Genomic DNA, 17967 nt, shown 5'->3' with positions numbered 1-17967 from the left:
GGGGTGTCCCCGTCCACCCTCCGGTGTCCCCACACCCCCTCCCCGGTGTCCCCGCATCCCCCCCCGGTACCCCCCGGTGTCCCCCCGGCTCCCGCACCCCCGGGAAGAGGCCGAAGGGCCGGGAGGGGGCACGCGGGGGGGCGGGCGGGGAGGGCCGGGGAAGGGACCGGGGGAGGGGACCGGGCGGGGAGGGGGCTGCGGGGGGCCGGGGGGGGCCGCGGCCGCTCGGGGCGGCGCTCGGGGCCGCCGTACAAATAGCGGGCGGCGGGCGGCCCGGGGCAGCCATGCGGCCCCCGCTGCGCTCCGCGCTGGCTCTCTGCGCCCTGCTCCTGCTCCGGGTGGGCTGCGCCCCCCGCGCCCCCCCGCGCTGCCCCCCGCTGATGCTGCAGCTCCTCCGCGCCCCCCCAGCCCCGCTCCGCGCCGCCGCCGCCGCCGCGCTCAGCATCGCCCCGCACGGTGAGTGGGACCCCGGCCCGGAGCTGTCCCCCCCATCCCCGGGGTCTTTGCGCATCCCCGTCCCCGGGCGCTCCTATCCCGGGACCGGCTCCGCTCCCAGGTGCCCAGTCCCGAGTGCCCCATCCCTGAGCATCCCCATCCCGGGACCGGCTCTGTCCCCGGTTGTCCTGTCCCTGAGCATCCCCATCCCAGCACCGCGCTGTCCCCCGGTACCTTTGCGCAACCCCATCCCCAGACAGCGCCGTCCGTCCCCAGCCTCTCCTGTCTGGCTCTGCCCTCGGGTGCCCTGTCCCTGAGCATCCCCGTCGCCATCCCATCCCCGAGCACCCTGTCACCCCAGGGCCACCCTCACGTCCCCTCTCCTGCCGCAGGTTCCCGGCGGAACGGCTCCCGCTGGGCGCTCTCCTTCGACATGTCGTCCCTGCGGGGCAGCCAGGAGGTCAGCCTGGCCGAGCTGCGCGTCCACCCGCCCGCGCTGCCCCCGGCCCCCAACCTCACCCTGGACGTCTTCCACAGCCGGCGGCGGTGCCCGGCCGGAGGGACCTGCCCTGGAGAGCTCTTTCTGGGCAGGTTTTCCGGCAGCCCCTCCGACAGCCAGGCCGCCTGGGAGGTGTTCGACCTCACCGGCACGCTCAGGTCCTGGCTCCACCAGGACGCGGCTCCTGGCAGCCCGGGGTCTGCAGAAACGGGGCTGTGGGAGGCGAGCGCGGTGCCTGCCCTGGCCACCAGCACACTGAGCTCGTGGGACACGAGTGTCCTCGTCCCCGAGGAGCCAGCCGTGCCCCAGGAGCTGGCGGACAGCGCCCTGCTGCTTGTCTTCTCCAAGGACAAGTCTCCAGGAGACCACAGCCTCATCAGGACGGTGGAGACCTCCAAGCACGTCATGCGCAACGGCGGCCCCAAGGGCTCCGGGAGCCGGCGGCACCGCAGGAACAGGAAGGAGAAGCAAAGGATCAAGGTGAGCGACGCTCCCGGCCCCGGGGAGGACGCCAACGCCAAGTCCTTGTGCCGGAGGGTGGACATGATGGTGGATTTCGAGCAGACCGGCTGGGGCAGCTGGATCGTTTACCCCAAGAAGTACAACGCCTACCGGTGCGAGGGGCAGTGCCCGTCACCCGTGGACGAGACCTTCAAGCCCACCAACCACGCTTACATACAGGTAAGAGGGGTCCCGCTGCCCCCGCTGCCCCCATTGCCCCGTGCTCCTGCCACCCAGCCCGGTGGCACGGGGCATGGAGCTGAGGCCGTGCCCTTGCCGTGTCCCCGCAGAGCTTGCTGCAGCTCTACAAGCCCCACCAGGTGCCGTGCCCTGCCTGCTCGCCCGTCAGGATGAGCCCCCTCTCCATGCTCTACTACGAGAAGGGCGAAATCGTCGTCCGCCACCACGAGGACATGGTCATCGAGGAGTGCGGCTGCAACTGAGGCGAGCTCCCCCCGTGCTGGGGAGGGGACGGCGGGGCTGCGTGTCCCCGAGGACTGGCTGCCAGCCACGAGCAGCACACGGATGGGGCGTCCCTGAGCCCCCAACACCTCCGAGACCCTCGTGCTTTGGGTTTGGGACACGAGAGAGGAGACAGCACCGAGACAGGACTGCGGGAGGTGGATGGTGGCGGGGGGCGTGATGAGGGGAATGTCCCTTGTGGTGGCAGTGCTGCGGGGCAGGGACAGACCCAGGCGATGCATGGGGAGGCTGCTGGGCTGGTGCTGCTCCTCTCGTGCTCGTGGAGCATCCCTCCTTGGTGTCCGTGCTTCCCTTGCACGCCCCGAGCACTCCCGGTAGCCCAAGGCTCGCCCAGGGCCACCTGCAGCACCCACACCCGACCTCGCTCAGCACCCGAACAGCTGAGATTTGCAGCATCCCCCCCGGGGTGGGCATTTCTCTTACATTTCCTATTGTATTTCTATGAAAACTCTATCGGATTTCTATTAAAAGTTTCTACTAAGAGCTCGCACGGGTAAGCTGGGTGCCCCTGGATGTAACGCAGCCCTGAGGTCTGTCGGGGTACGTCTGAGCCCCCCCAGCCCTCCTGCCTGCCCTGGAAACCTCAGCTCACACGCTGCTTTCATCTGCTTTCTGAACAGCCTTGCTCACACCTTTTCAACCCCTCACTGGATGGGGCGGTAGGGAAAGGGCCGTGTTTGTACCATTCCTCAATAAATTATGTATTTAAGAAACGCCTGCTGCATGCTGCCTGCTTCCACCCCCTTTTTGCTGCTGGGTGGTCTCTCGGGACGTCCCCCCCAGCCTCCAGCTGGGGTCTGGTGTGAGCAGCTGGGTTGCGAGCACTTGGCAGCCCCCTCCCGATGTGACCTACATGCCACCATCCTTAAAACAAGGGGATAAGGCCCCTGAGCAGCAGCACCAGCCCACCTGCGGGGTGCCCTGTTGGTACAAATGGACCTTCTGACCCCCCAGGAGTAACGCACCCACGCTGCCCCCCACCCCGGCCACCCTTGGGTGCTCTGGGCCACCCTGCCTGGCCACCACGAGGAGAGGTGGGCTGCTCGTGCAGCTTCCCATGGGATGTTTGAGGCGGATCGGGGCACGGGGGGTGGATTTGGGAGCCCCCAGCACTAACACAGCACGCAGAGGGCGCCGGGCTTTGTGGAGCAAGGGGACCCCAAATGGAACATCAGGAAAAGAAGTGACCCTGCTCCGGGGATGGGAAGCTTCAGCTGGGATGGTGAGGGTGCTGTTCCCACCCTGATCATGTAGATTTTGGGTTGCTCAAGAGCAACTGGGGAAGCACCTGCGGCCTTTGAAGCGAGGAGAGGAGCTAAGTGGATTTCCACCTTTATTTGCCCCTGGGAGATAAGGGCAGGGCATTCCCTAACAGCACTCATTTGGGGCAGGCAGCTCGCTTTTGGGGCACTGCTGCTGGGGGTCCCTGCCCGGGCAGTGCTGTGGGGCCGAGCGGGGACCTGGGGCTGAGCCTGGCCCCCCTGTAGGACCTCCCTGCCCCGACTCCACATCCCCAGCCCAGCCTGATGGGCCCCAATCCACATCCCTGGCGGTGGATAAACAAATCTCGTCTGGTTCTCAGCCCCCTCGCCTCCCCACCAGCACCTCGCCCCCGCAGCCGTCATTAGAGGGTCATTTGCGGGGGCTGTTAAACGCTGGGAGAGGGCGGCCCTGGTGCTAACCCCTGGCAGGGGGCAGACACCTGGGGAGCGGGGCTCTTTCTGAAATAAAACCCTTTTATTTTTATTTTATTATTTATTTTTTGTGCCTTTTCCCTCACAGGCTAGGAGCTCACTCTTAAAAATAACCACAGGGAGCACAGCCCAGAGGGCTGCTGCCCTTTTCCCCCCCCAGCCCCCTGCCCTGCCAGGGACCCCCCAGTCCTCCTCGGGGCCATATCTCGAGATCTCGGCCCCTCCATCGTGTGTCTGAAACCCAGCAGCGGGTTCAGAAGAGACCCTGGGGAAGGAAGGGGGGGGCACAGCCAGGCCGGGATTGATCCCAGGCTGGACGGGAGACATCAAAGCTCCGTGTGGGGCGGGCAGGTGTCTGCCCGGGAGCTCCGTGAGCAGAACGGGGCCTGCTCGGGGCCTGCTGGGCCCAATACACATCGGCTGCGGGGGCACAGGGACCCCCAGACGGGGTCGGTGGTGTTGGGGGGGCAGCTCCAGGCCCTGCCCGCTGTGGGGTCCTGTGGGGCCAGGCCAGGGCTTGGGGGACGTGAGCCCTTCAGCACCCCAAGGCCTTGGGATGGGAGAGAGGGCAGGGACCGTCCGTGGGCACGTGCCCTGGGGAGCCTCGGGGCTGGGCAAGGCACGGCCACCATGTGCCCCTGGGCCAGTGCCCACGTCCCTGGGAGCCGCACGTGCTCCAGGAGGCGCAGATAAGCGTGGTTTGCTTTGGCTGCGTGAGGAAAGAGCGCGTGAGAGCAAACAGAGCAAGGGCTTATCGGGCACGGTAACAGCCCTCCAGCTGGCTGAGTGAGGCACAGCTCGGGGCAGAAGGCATTGCTCCAACCACCAGGACATGGACTGGTTGGAGGCCCTCCAGGAGCTCTGCTCTGCCTTGCCCCAGACAAAATGGGGTGGGAAACGCCGTGACAAAGCCAACACTTGTCCCCCCAGACCTCCCCGGAGCACCCCAGCTGTGCAAGGCCACCACCCACGGCTGCTTGGCTCCCCGCTGGGTGCACAACTGCACCCACACAGCTGCCGGCCCCGGGACAAAGGCGGCTCCGAGCGCAAGGTGTGGGGCGAGGACCAAATGCCAGCACGGCAGGGACCTGCCCCGGCAGCCCGAGCTGCTCTTTCGCATGGCTTCAGCGACCCTGGAGCCCTGCAAACTCCGCACAGGCAGGAGACGGAGCCAAAAAACCCGGCTGAGGGATGTGGCATTGGTCAGGGGTGGGAGCAAAGGAGGAAAACTGCAAAGGGAGCAGGGGCGGCTGCGGCTGCGTGGTCCCTGCAAGGTCAAGGCCTGGGCTTGGGCTGGATTGCATCAGCGCAGAGCACCCCAGGGTCACGTATCTGCCACGGGCTCACAGCTTCTCCAGGTGAAGGCATTGATGTGCCCATGGCCCCAGGGCGCTCCCTCTGCAAACCCCGCAGGAATCCTGACCTGGATGGACCCCGTTTGACACCTGGCCAGGTGCTCCGGGTGGCTGCTGCGGGCAGTCGGGGCTTTGATGCCCCTCCAGCCCTACATATGCACGCAGATAGCGATGCACCGCGGCTGCCACAGGCATGGAGAAAACACTTGGCACTTAAAATAATCCACGACCCTCTGGGCAAGGGGGGTGGGATGGAATTTAAGGGCATTACTTGCAATAGCCGACACTTGCTCAAAAAAAAACAACCCACAGAGTTGCTTTTGTGCTGACAAAAAGCTGACATCACACGGCTCTCACTCTGGGGATGCTGACCAGGAGCTCAGATCCCAGCAGTTTTAGAACAGCCCCAGCCCCAAATCCCACCCCGGGAGCACACCACAGCTCATGCGTGGGTTAGTTTGGTTAGGAGAGAACATGAAAACTCGCTTCAACACTGAGTGCATGAATTTAATTATTGCAACTACCACTCCAAAAGCCTGTCACGGCTTTTCTGGTCTATCCCCAAAGTAATCAGCTTCAGAAATTAACCTAACAGGGTAAGGGCTCTCAGAAACAAGGCTCCTGCTTCCTCCCCCAGACAGCAAAGCCGCAGAGCGCTCTGATTTTGCAATGACCAGGAAAAACAGGATGGCTCTGAGCACACCGAATCTGCAACCGCTGTGCAGGCTGTCAGCAGCCGAGCAGCTCAGTGGTGCTATTTCTGAAAATATTTAGCTGGAGAGGGGTCGGTGCCAGCTGCAGCTCACAGCGCATGCTCCTGCAGCGATAGCAGCTGAATGCACGCAGCAGAACTCGGCACTTGGTACGGAGCTGCAAGACTGATAAGGGGGCACTGGGAGGCAGCTTCGATCTGTTCCCATTACGGGTTCAGAGAAACACTTCACCTTATCGTTAAAAATGCAAGCTTTATCAGCAGCAATTGCTTTGACTCTTTCTTCTGTTACTCATTATTAAAGGCTTGCATATCATAATGTCACAATTGGGCTTAATTAGCGGGTATTTAAGTATTATCTGCTAAGACAGACTCGAACAGACACTTATTGTCTGTTAGGAAGCCCCGAGTTCAGGGGCACGTCCTAATACGCTTTCTTTTCCTTTGAGGCACCTCCGCAGCCATGGGCAGGACCAGGCACCACCAGCACCACCTCCGAAGCAGTACCGGCAGCGTGTTAGGGACTGCCAGGCAATACACACTTGTTAGGATGTATTGAGGCTGGGAATTTGAATGCCTTCTTCAGAGAGCCGAAGTTGAACAGTAAAACACCTCTCAGCTGAAGTTTCCTCCCTCAAAGCCAAACAAGTTTACCTTTGGCTTCCCAGTTAAACTCCCAAGATTTAGTTCTTGCTCATTAAATTACAAAAAGGAGAGCAGAGTGTAAAGAAAATGATTTCAGCACAGATCACAAAGAAACAGTAACCTCACCTGCAGGCTGGAGGAGAGCAGCTCCTCTGGAAAGGCAGAGGCAGCAGCACGGGACCCGGGCAGGGCCAGGGGACCCTCTGGGTGCTGCTCAGCAGCAGGTGGCTCCCATTGCCTTCGTCTGAGCCACTTCCAGCTGCGGCCTGACTGAGCCCTGCCCCTCCCAGGGGATGATTTGAAGCAGGGCTTTTAGAAAAAAGGGCTTGTGGACACCTGCACCGTGACCTAGCACGAGAACCATCTGAAAGCAGGTGGCAAACAGTCTGGGTTAACTATTTCTGGAAGCAGACTTCCTGCCGTGTTGTACCAGGTGTCGCACGTGGTGCACACAGATGTTTTCAGAGGGCTGAAGGCAGCTCAGCTTTCATCTTTGGGTGAAACCCAAAAGCACGGCGCTGATCTCGACCCTGCACACGAAACCACCCCACCAGCTCTGAAATGGGCTGGTGGTTCCCTTGCTGGAACGAATAAAGGACAGACGCTCATTTTATTGCATTGATCTCCATACCAGGAGAGTCCAAATGATTTATTTCTCCCGTATATTGCATTTCGGTAACTCTTACGGTATTAAAATGATTAACAAAAGCATAAAACTGGAAACAAAAACAATCAGTGAGACTGTCTCCCCTGGCGCCCCAAGGCCCGCCAGCAGGGGCTGTTCTCGTGTGCTCACACCCACACGGAGAGGCTGAGGTTCAGTCCCTGGAGCAGGACATGCTGTGTTCTCGGCAGGGAAGGAGCTGCCTTGCCCGGGAAGCAGGGAGGCACTCAAGGCACGGGCTGCTTCAAGCCTGGCTGGTGGGAATCCTCAAAACAAGGTCCTGGTTCTTCACGGATGAGCACTCTCAGGGCATGTGCTTTAGATGTCCATGTCAAACTGTTCTTCTTCGCCTGTGGAGAAGGACAGAACCCGAGTGAGTCCTCGAAGCTCCAAGTTAAACACCAAGCATTGTACTGAAGCAACAGCATCCAGTTGTGCATCAAATGTGTCTGTCTGGGCTTAAAATCTGCACCCAGGCATCAAGTTTGGTACCAAAACAGCCCGTGTGAGCAAAAAGCAAGCTCTGTCCTCAGAGAGGATCGTATCTGCAAAGAGCTCACAACCCAGCGGGCACCCAGCACACAGCCAGGGCTCAGCCTGCCAGAGAACCCAGGGGGGCACGAAAGGTCAGCAGAGTGTGTGCAAAAGCATTGAGCAACACTGACCCTGCCCAGATTTCCCTGGAATAAGCAGGGAAGCCAGCTGCTGGGTACTCGGAGCTTTATTTTTAGGGACAGGGTCGTTGATCATACGTGGCATTTGCAGGTTCCTTCAAGAAGTGAGCTCAACTTTTTATTTTTAGACTGTTTGAGAGCAATCCTGGCTTTTTTCCTACTACGGTGCCTTGGATGTGTTTGTGTGCACTGCGGGCAGTGACCCCTGTTGTGCCGTGGGCTAACTTTTACCTTCCTGTCTTATAAACAACCACAAGCTTCTGCAGGAGCCAAGCAAGACAGCGGTGGGTACTGGAAAACCGACCTACATAAAGCAGCCATTGTGTGTTGCAAAAAAACCCTAAATTCCCAAACAAATCCTGCTCTGAACTGTAACCTGATCGCTTTCAAAAAGGGCAAAACAGCTGCAAAACGGCAGAGGATAAGCAGAGGCAGGAACAGCTGCTGCCATTCCCTCGCCACGGGACTCTTGGTGCAGTGGCATTCTGCTAAATGCCAAATTAACAAGAGAAGTGATAACAGGATACAAATTACACCAAAATGAAGGCATTTTCACATTACTGTGGGCCACAGCAGAACCTAACAGCCACAAGAACCTCGCAACCAGGTCCCACAGCACCTCGGGGGGATCTGTGTCAGCCCCCACAGCCCTCCTGCTCCCTCTGTGGGACCCAGGGGTGGGCTCGGGCCTCGGGCACTCACCGACACTCGGTTTCTCATCGTCGTTCTGCACGTGGTTGTTCTCAACCTTCAACTCCTCCACGCTTGGGCTGGTGACTCCTGGAATGTCGGGAAGGTCAGAAGGTGGTGTTTTGGCAACCGGGGAGTTGCGGCACTCCATCAGAAACTTGCGGTCGTAAATAATCCTGGTACCTGCGGGGACGAGGCAGGGCTGTCAGGAGAGGACCAGGGGGGCTGCAAATACCCTGGGTCACCCACCCAGAGCCCCTCGAGGGCGGTTTGGGCCACGTCCTGCTCCTGGGGGCACTGCAGCAGGCTCGGGGGGAGCCGGGGCTGCGCGGGGATTTCTAGGAACTGGGCTGAACGGCGTGTTCCCTGCGAGGGAGCTGCTGGACGAGGCTCCAACCCACAGGCACAAAGGGTTCCCTCCCACCAACCCGCAGCATTAACCCAGGAAGCGCTGAAATCCTCGGCTCCTTCCCCAAAAGCAGCGCCGCAAACCGCTGGGGCTGCCCCCTGCCGCTCTGCCTCCCCTCAGCCACAGGAAAAAAAAACTTCTTGGGCATTCCCTGAGATTTTTGGGTGCTTTCTGTGGGGCGAGGCTCGGTGCCCCCCCTCCAGGGACTCCCATCTCGGCTCCCTTCGTTCCCTGCCCCCAGAGGTGCCCACAGCTCCGGGCAGCCCCACAAAAAAGGGGCACCCAGCCCCAAGCAACCCACCCCAAGACCCCCGCCCCAGGTGGAAGCCCCCCAAGGACCCCACCGCGTCCCAGCCCCTCTCTGAAGGGGGAGGCAGCCCGAGCCTGCCTGGAGCCGGAGTCCCCCCACAACGGGAGCCCCCTCCCCAAAAGAACTCCCCCAAAGATCCCTCTGGGGAGCCACTCACCCAAAAAACGCCCCCCTGGGGGCCCCCTCCAAGGAGAGGAACCCCCCTGAAGAGAGGAAGACCCTCCAGAAAGGGGGAATCCCCCCCCAAAAAAAGGGAACTCCCTCCAAAATGGGGGAGAACCCCCAAAAAAGAGGAGAAAGCCCCCCAAAACGGAGAGACCCCCCCCAAAAAGAGGGGAAAACCCCCCAAAAAAGAGGGAGACCCCCCAAAAAAGAGGCAAAAGCCCCCCAAAAGAGGGAGAGACCCCCCAAAAAAGAGGGAAACCCCCCCCAAAAGGAGGGAAACCCCCCCCAAAAGGGGGGAAACCCCCCCCAAAAGGGGGGAAACCCCCCCCAAAAGGGGGGAAACCCCCCCCAGCCGAGCCCCTCCCCCCCCTCAGCGCGTTCCCGGTCCCGTTCCCGTCCCCCCCCCCCCGCGGCCGCTCACCGCCCGGCGTGGTCCCGAAGACGGTGCCCCCCGGCGTGGTGCTGTAGTCCCCGGGGGGCAGCGGGGCGCCGTCGGGCAGGGCGAGGCGCTTGCCGGGCCCGGGGATGTCTCGGCTCGGGGTCTGCCCCTGGCAGCAGCGCCCCGACATGGCCGCCGCCCTGCCGCCCCGCCGCCCTGCCCGCCGCTTCCGGCGCGGGCCCCGCCCCTTCCGGTGAGGGCGGCACGGGGAAAGGGGGCGGGGCTTCTCAGGGGGCGGGGCCTTCGGGGTGCTGTGGGGGTGTGGCCTGGCGGGGCGGGGTGAGAGGGGGCGGGGTTTAACGATGGGGGCGGGGCCAAGCGCGGCCCGGGGCGCTGGGTCCCTGTGCCCGCCGCTGCCGGTGCCCGGCCCCGGGGCTCTGCGGGGGCTCCCAGTGCTCCCAGTGTGCCCAGTGCCCCCAGTGCTCCCACTACTCCCAGTGCTCCCAGTGCACCCAGTGTTCCCAGTGCTTCCCCAGTGCTCCCACTGCTCCCAGTTCTCCCAGTGTCCCCAGTGCTCCCAGTGCTTCCCCAGTGCTCCCAGTTCTCCCAGTTCTCCCAGTGCCCCCGTGCCCCCAGTGTCCCGGCGGTGCCACCGGCTGTCGCTGTCCCTCCACCCAAGGGAATCGGGGTCCCGGCGGCGGGGCCGGGCCGTGGCCGTCAGCGGCCCGCAGGGGTCAGCCTGGCCCAGCCCCGGCGGCGCCCCGGGCCCAACAGGCGGAGCTCGGCCCCCGCTGGCCCCGGGCTGCGGCTGGAAACGGCACCGGGAGAGGAGCTGCGAGCGCTGCCCTGCGGCACACAGCCCCTGGCTAGGCTGGGCTGCCAGCGGGGGCTCCCCGTCCCCATCCCATATCCCATATCCCCACCCCATCCCATTCCCATCCCATGCCCAAACCCATCCCATCCCATATCCCCATTCCCTTCCCATCCCATCCCATCCCATCCCATCCCATCCCATCCCATCCCATATCCCCATCCCATATCCCCATCCCATATTCCCATCCCAACCCCATCCCCATCCCATCCCCTTCACCCCATATGGCTCCTGAATGGATTCCCAGGCACTGTGCAGGCTGCCCCGCTGCTGGGCACCCAAAGCCACAGATTGGGGACCAAGAGGGGGTGCAGGGACCCCATGGGTGTCCCGGGGGTGCTCCTGCTGGGGCTTTTGCCCACCCCCCGCAGGTTTCTGGCCCCGCTGTTTCAGGCTCGCGTTGGCAGCGCCCGCTGGTGCCAACGTGTTCATCTCCGGGGTCCTTTATCTGCTCTTTCCCCGGCCCTAAAAGCCCTTCACCGTCCTCATGTGACACCTTATCACCGCGCCGCCTTCTAAATCGGGAGCGATTTAGCCCCCAGCAGCCCCCGTTCGTCCCCGAGCCGCTGGCACAAATCCCGACCGGGGGGGGGGGGGGCATTTGTGAAACGTTTCCTCCTCCAGCAGCCTCCCAGCGGGGCGAAACTCCCCCGAGGCAAACCCCACTGGGGTCCCAAACCCAGCCAGGATCCCAAACCCACCCAGGACCCCAAACCACTCCGGGATCCCAAGCCCCTCCAGGGTCCCAAACCCGTTTGGGGTCCCAAACCCACCCAGGGCCCCAAACGCCCCCGGGGTCCCAAACCTCTTTGGGGTCCCAAACCCACCCAGGATCCCAAACCCCTCCGGGACCCCAACCCCCTCCAGGACCCCAAACCCTCCCGGTGCCCGCCGCGACCCCCGGCAGCGGGGCGGCAGGGATGTCCCCGTGCCATTTCCCCGCCCGTGTTTACATTCCCCTCCGATGCCGCTGCAGATAGGCGGCAGCCCACACCCCCCCTGCCCTCCCCGGAGCTGTTCCTGCAGATAAAGCCGCCCCCGATAAACAACCCCATCCTGCAGGGAAGCGCCGCCGCCCTGCCGGGGGGGGGACGACCCCCGGGCTGTGTCCGTGCCCTGTGCGGGTGCAGGCGCTGGCAGAGGATGCTCAGCGCCCCCACAGCCCCCCCCCGGGCCCTGCTGCTCGCTTCTGCTGCTGCCGAGGGGGTTTGGCAGAGGCAGGGATGTCCCTGCAGGCTGGGGGGGGGGGCGCACGGGCAAATCCCTGCCACTGGTGTTGTGCTCGAGCCTTGTCCTGCGTGGGGAGAGCCCCCGCGAACCCCTCCGGGCACCTCGGGGTTCTCCTCGTTTCCCCCCAAAATAAAACACCCGGCTCCTGCTGCTGCCCTTGCTCGTGGTTCGGGAGGGGGCTCGGTCCCCCCCTCGGTGCAGCGGAGGCTGGCAGGCTGAGCTCTCTTACAAAACCTTTCCTTCGCATCCAGCCGCGCCACCGCTGCCCCACAGAAGTGCCCGGTGTGGGGCGAGCCCCCCAGTCCGCTGCCACATTTAGGATTTCGCCCCCAGCACCCCGCCTGGGGCCGCATGGACTCGGGGAGCCCTGGTCTGGGGCTCCAGCACGACTCCTGTCTTCCCCTGAAAGCCAAAGTTTGGGAACTGGCTGGGTTCCTGCCTCCTCCTCCTCCTCTTCCTCGCTGCCCTGCACCTCCTTGCTCCCCGAAAAACAGCCGCGGAGAGCTCATTGCACAAGCGCAAGAAGCGGGCTCTGGGAATGATGCGAAATATGTTCCGAGGGGAGCCCCAGGCTGCCCGGCACGCCAAGAGAAACAGCGGGGCTTAACTGGGGGCAGGCACTGGTACGAATGGGGCCGTGCCCAGCGGCTGCAGCATCCCCGAGCCCCCCGCCCGCACCCCCCGGACCCTCATGGGGCGTCCTTTGGGGGCAGCCGCCCCTCTCCGGCACCCGGGGGCGCTGCGCTCGGGGCCGGACCTTTTCCCCATTTGCCTCCCTGCTGCAGTTTCTGAGAAAGAAGCGGGGAGCGGGAGGCGTGCACGGCTTAAAAATAGCCGTGGTGACATGGGAGCCGCGGGCCTGACGTGGCTGCTGTCGTTGTCCCCGCCGCTGTTGTTGTTGTTTTCTTGTTTTTCCCCTTTCCACGAGCACAGCCCCGGCCTCGTGGGGCTGCGGGCTCCGGGGATGCCCCGGCTGGGAGCTGGGGCTGGATGGAGACGGGGCTGGGGACGCCTGCGTGGCAGGAGACCCCTGAGGGTCTGGGGGACCCTCGACGGCAGGAGGCGAGCAGGCAGGAGGCAGAGCGTGGCGGCTTGGCCAGCATCTTGCAGCGGGGACTCTCGCAGCCCAGCACCAGGATCTGTCCCAGCCCTGCTCCGAGCCCCGGGGACGCTGCCCCGCATTGCCCAGAGCTGCCCTTCCTCCCCACCCACCGCCAGGATGCTCCTCTTCCCCCCCAAAAAAAACCCTGTCTGGGGAGCCCAACTGCTTTCAGATGTTATTTTCGTTGCTGACATTTATTTTTGTTTTTTTTTTTTTTCAGAGGTTTCCACATTTTTTTTTGTGAAATTTGTGTCACTGTTGTTGCAAACTTGTCCCTCCTTCCCCCCTGCCTCTGTTTTTCTTTAGCAATAGCTGCTGGAAAACCAGTTAGTGGAGGGAGGGAGTGAACATGGCCCTAAAACCTCTGCAGATGAGGCAAAAGCAGGCAAATCCCCTCAGTCCCAGGAGGTGGAAATGTCCTGGAGGATTTTCTGTCTGCTCCCCTGTTCTGCTCCTGGCCCCAGAGCAGCTCGGGGCTCTGCGCCCCCGGCCCCTCACCTGCTGGTGCTGGGGGGCTCCCGGCCTTTTTGTCCCCTCTGATGAGGTTTTGCTGTTTTCTGTGCCTTTTTTTTGGGGGGTGGGGGCAAGACAGGAACATCAGACCCTGCAAGGTGCCGTGAAGCCAGCGGGCATTTTGGCCTTGCCACTTTGGGACTTCCCTGCAGCGCCATGGGAAAGAAAACAGCCTTATTACCTTCTTTCTTCCTTCTTTTTTTTTTTTTTTTTCTTTTTCTTTTTCTCAACGCAGAGACGTAATTGCGCAGGGATCTGGGGGGCAGGAGAAGGACCCGGGATTGCTTTAGCGCAGCCTTTGACACTGGCTGTGTTTCAGGCCCCGGCTGCCCCTTTCCCTGATTCTCACAGGGCAGAGCCGCGGCCGTGCGCGGGCTGCGGGGCAGGGGCAGCCCCGAGGCTCCTGGTCCTGGGGGGCCCCGCACGACCCCGGGGGCTGCCCGGAGATGGGCAGCGAGCTGTGGGAAGGGGCCGGCGAGCAGCTCGATGGGGACCTCAGCCCCGTGTGGGCATCCAGCAGCGGGCTCCGAGCTCCCGGTGCCCTTGGCACGCTGCGCAACGCTCGCCCCTCTCCCAGGAGCATCGCTGGGAAGCGGGACCCGGGCTTGCGAGGTCGCCGCTCGCCTGCCCAAAATTGTGGCAGCCCCCAAGGCTTCGGGACCGAGCCTCACCCTCAAGCTCGAAGCTGCCCCAGGGGCACGGAGCATCTCCGGGCAGCGACGGGACGGGCACGAAGGGCAGGGGCACGGCCACGGCGTGCGTCCCGCTGCGGGGACGGTGGGTATGGAGCACGGCTCACCAACCCGAACCCTAAAATTGTCGAAGTCAAGAGCACATTTTTGTCGTTTTTTTTTTCATTGTCCCGGTGCCGGGAACGCTTCCCTTCCTGTGCCCGGCCCCGGAGCCTCGCAGGAGGGGGGCTGGTGGGGAGCCCGCAGTTTATGGCCAGCTTCCTCCGGGCCCCCCCGGGACAGGCAGTACCCAGCGGGTTAAAGCTCCATCGCGGCGTGTTTATGTGCTGACGAGGAAGCACGATGACAGATAATCCCAAACAACTTCAAAGCGAGATTGGCGAGGCCGATATGGGAACTATTCCCCAGTCCCGGCGCGGTGCCCCAGCCCGGTTACCAGACATTAAAGGCAGAGCAGGACCCGCTGCAGCTCCGTGCCCTCGCCCTGCCCCCCCCCCGCCCACCCACCGAACCCCAGGGCCCCCTCCCCACGCTGCAGCAGGAGGATTTGGGGCAAAACCCCGCTCCTTGAGCAGCTCCTGCTTCAGTGTGCACTGGAAACGCACAGAGACCTCCCCACAGCCAGGACCAGCCATGGGGGGGGGGGGGGGCAAGGATGAACCAGGGGCCCCACCCCAGCTGCGAGGTGTTTGGGGATTGGGGAGGGGGCAATAAGGCACCCTGGGGTACCTGGTGGGGCCCTGGGGTGCCTGGTAGGGGTGGTGGTGCTGGGTGTCCTGGCAGGGCTGGTGCCTTGCTTCGTGTCCCACCAGGGTGGGCTCCCTGCAGCACCGTGGGGTGGGGGCACTGGGGGTCCAGGCAGGGCTTTTTCGGGGTGGTGATGTGGATGTGGGCACGGGGGGGCTGGGCTGGCAGCATTTACCTGCTGTGTACCTGCAGCTCGTGGGGCACTGCACACACCTGGTACAGGTAAACTAATATTTGGGGCTCGGAGAGCTCTCCCCGCTCAGCTCCGTGCAGGGTCCTGCTGTTTTTTCCCCCCGGGGAGCTGGCAGTGCAGCGAGAGGCAGTGCTGCCACAGTCACGCTGCTTTTATCGCCCGTCCTGTACTGGTAAGTATGCAAACAGGGTGCTGGGGGACAGCGAGAGTTCCCAGCTATAAAAAGGGTTTGTTTTATCCTAGTGTGGCAGCAGCCTGACTCAATCTTGGCACGGCCTGGCTGTGCTGTGCTTAATGATGCCGGGAGGAGAAGCCAGCCCTTGCCCAGCCCTGCCTGGTCCCCCCGAGCCCCTGCCTGGTGTCTTGGGGTGCTGCCAGCCCCGGTGAGCTCACAGATGTGACTAGGAGCTGAAAATGGGGGAGAGGATCAAAACCATGCTTAATACCCGCGGTGGCATGCCACGGGAGCTTGGGCAGCGATCTGATAGCTCTCCCTACCAAAAACCTCCATCCCTGCCGCATCCCTGCCTCCTTTCCCCTCTAAGGCTGCAGGACGAGCACCCTGCGGGTCCCCCAGCTGCCCTGGGGCTCTGCCTGGCCCCAGTGAAACCCCAGTAAAACCCCAGTGAAATCCCAGCCCTGGGCTGAGGGAGGGAGGCCAGAGCTGCCCGCTGCCTGCCCGGTGCTGCTTTATCTGCTCGTGCTTTATCTGTGCTAACACCTCATCCGCTCGCTGGGCACGGGGGATTAGCAGGACCTGAGCCCTGTGTGGGAGCCTTCAGCACCTGAGGGTGCTGTGCGTGCAGGATAAGGGGCGGATAAGGCTTTGGGGCAGGGATTAGATGTGCAGGGACTTTGCACCCGCTGAGGCAGGAGTGCCAGCGTGCCGAAACTCTGCGGATCAGGCCAGGGAGATTTGCACCTACTGCAGGCTCAGCACTGCCAGGTGGACAAACCAAGGCTCTCCTCACCCTATGTGGGCTGGGAGGGTGCAGGCCTTGGTTTTGGGGGGGATTTGGGGCCGTGCAGGCATCTTGCTGCAGTGCTGGGCTGCTGGAAATGAAAAATACCCCATGATGAGGAGCTGCTAAGCGCCCTAGGGGAAGAGGACCACAGCTGCTGCTTTCTGAGCCACCTCACCCCTCCAGCTCCCGGGCAGATGCTGAGCCCCTCAGCTGCTGCCTGAGGCCAGCTCCATCCGTTTCCATTCTCCAGGCACCCAGGGATGCCGGAGCTCCAGGAGCAAGGAGCTGCTCCGCGCCCTCCTCTCGTACCCCAGCTCTCCCCCAGAAGGGATCTTCTCTAATCCACCCCGCCTCTATATATAAAGATGTATTTTTAAATACCCATTGTTTATTCTGTAGCAACAGCCAAAGGAATGGCTCTGATCCATGGCATAAACATATTTTCCCAGAGTTTTCTAAACAGCCACTTGACCCGTTGGCTCCCTGCAGGGTCTGTGGGGCCGGGCTCCTGCCTTCTCTTTCCTGGGGCAGAGGAGTTTGTCCCTGGCTGCTCAGGTGGTGCTGGCGTGGGGCAGGCGATGGGGACACGTCCCGGGGTGGCTCCCAGGCTGCTGGGCTGGGAGGGAGGGCAGCTGGGAACGGGGAGCAAAACGGGGCAGGAGGAGAAGACAACAAGGAGCCTCGCAGGAAGCATTTCCAGCTGCTTCAGGGTCTTCACAGCACTCCAGGGGTGTTCCTGCTGCCATGAGCCGAATGCTGCCCTGGGGGAGCGGGGATGTCTCCCTGGACTGGGGGTGCAGCCCGATCCCCGGCACCTCGAGGGCTCGGGGCAATGCCCGTGGTGGGAGCAGGGCGCTGGACGTTGTGTGGCTCTGTGCAGGACCCAGCACCTCTGCTGCAGCTTTCCCAGCTGTAAAACTGGGGCAAAGATACAGAAGCACGTTACTTCCCCTGCCGCAATGAAAGGACTGGGACTCTCCCTTCCTCTCCCCATTGAAGTCATCTGGCTGGAAGGGAGGGCTCCGGGCCCTGGCTGTGGGGGAGAGAGGAAGGATCTCCGCTCGGTGCCAGGAGCAGGGCTCTGGGTGCACCCCGGGGAAGGCTGGCTGTTGATCGGCAGGAGGGTTTGATGTAGAACACCCAGGCTTTGTCCTGCAGCCCCTCCAGAGCCCAACTCCCTCATTTTGGGCATTCCCGCAGTACCCCTGCTTTGTTCTTCGGGCACAACCCAGCCGTGGCTCCATGCGCCAAGATGCACTGGGGCTGTGTGTGCAGTGGCACTGAAGACTCGTACACGTGCACATTTTGTCCATGCCCATTCAAGCAAAGTGACAAATCCTCCCTGGAGCAAATACGCTCAAGACTCGGCCCGAGCCAGCCATTAGTGTAAGAGCTGGGAGCTGAGAGGGGTTGCATCAAGCACGCATCCGACCGCTTTGAAGAGCCAAAACAGGCTTGTAAAGATCAAGCTCGTAAAAAGCAGTCCCTGTTTTGCTAGCTCATGAATGGGAAGAAATGCCAACTGGATAATTTTTTACACATTTTTTTTTTTCGTCTTTGTCAACATTCCCCCATTTGGCTGAAACTTCAAATGCCATATTTGGAGAGTGTCTGTCTTAGAAGTCCCAGTATTTGTATAAATAGCTGATAGTGAAAAAATTACCCGCCCTGGAGCCTGCCCAGGGGCCTTCAGGAGGAGCAGGGCTGGGGATGGTGATGGGGCCACAGCTGCTCGGGCTCTGGAGCAGGGACTTGGGCAGCTCGGTGCCTTCCAGCCCGACGTGTCCCGGGGGAGGAAGCGTTTGGGGGCCTCCAAACACCGGCACCCACCCAAGGGCAGGAGGGGAGCAGCAGGGGTCTCCGTCCTCAGCCGGGGAGGGGGTCGTGCGACAGACGGGGGGGTGAAAAAACGGCCCCGGGTGTCCCCCTTTGGAGGGGGCCGTCGCTTTGCCACCCCTCTGCAGTCGTTTTGCCACCGCCCTGCGCCGGGGGCCGGTGCCGCACCGGGGCCAGCCCGCCCCGCCCGGGGGGCGCACGGC

The 17967-nt window shown here is 62.7% G+C and overlaps 2 protein-coding genes across 2 annotated transcripts; one reads left to right on the top strand and one right to left on the bottom strand.

The window, feature by feature from the left end:
* Nucleotides 1-203: 203 nt before the first annotated feature.
* Nucleotides 204-2655, top strand: NODAL (nodal growth differentiation factor). The gene is made up of 3 exons (XM_084499722.1): nucleotides 204-456; nucleotides 828-1615; nucleotides 1726-2655. Exons 1-3 carry the CDS (start codon nucleotides 285-287, stop codon nucleotides 1876-1878), a joined length of 1113 nt encoding a protein of 370 aa, XP_084355848.1. The 5' UTR covers nucleotides 204-284; the 3' UTR covers nucleotides 1879-2655.
* A 4277-nt stretch (nucleotides 2656-6932) lies between these two features.
* Nucleotides 6933-10084, bottom strand: EIF4EBP1 (eukaryotic translation initiation factor 4E binding protein 1). The gene is made up of 3 exons (XM_084499468.1): nucleotides 9658-10084; nucleotides 8365-8535; nucleotides 6933-7338 (listed from the first exon to the last, which is right to left on the bottom strand). Exons 1-3 carry the CDS (start codon nucleotides 9803-9805, stop codon nucleotides 7307-7309), a joined length of 351 nt encoding a protein of 116 aa, XP_084355594.1. The 5' UTR covers nucleotides 9806-10084; the 3' UTR covers nucleotides 6933-7306.
* Between the last annotated feature and the right edge of the window lie 7883 nt (nucleotides 10085-17967).

This window comes from Aythya ferina, assembly GCF_964211825.1.
Source record: "Aythya ferina genome assembly, chromosome: 27".
Taxonomy (NCBI): domain Eukaryota; kingdom Metazoa; phylum Chordata; class Aves; order Anseriformes; family Anatidae; genus Aythya; species Aythya ferina.
Note: the sequence above shows the minus strand (reverse complement) of the source record. Positions and strands in the feature narration are given on the sequence as shown.

Coding starts and splice junctions, on each gene's coding strand:
- EIF4EBP1 (XM_084499468.1), bottom strand. CDS start 9,805: ATGTCGGGGCGCTGCTGCCAGGGGCAGACCCCGAGCCGAGACATCCCC. Junction 8,536..9,657: donor CTTCGGGACCACGCCGGGCG/GTGAGCGGCCGC, acceptor TCGTCCCCGCAG/GTACCAGGATTATTTACGAC. Junction 7,339..8,364: donor CGATGAGAAACCGAGTGTCG/GTGAGTGCCCGA, acceptor CCTTCTCCACAG/GCGAAGAAGAACAGTTTGAC.
- NODAL (XM_084499722.1), top strand. CDS start 285: ATGCGGCCCCCGCTGCGCTCCGCGCTGGCTCTCTGCGCCCTGCTCCTG. Junction 457..827: donor GCTCAGCATCGCCCCGCACG/GTGAGTGGGACC, acceptor CTCCTGCCGCAG/GTTCCCGGCGGAACGGCTCC. Junction 1,616..1,725: donor CCAACCACGCTTACATACAG/GTAAGAGGGGTC, acceptor GTGTCCCCGCAG/AGCTTGCTGCAGCTCTACAA.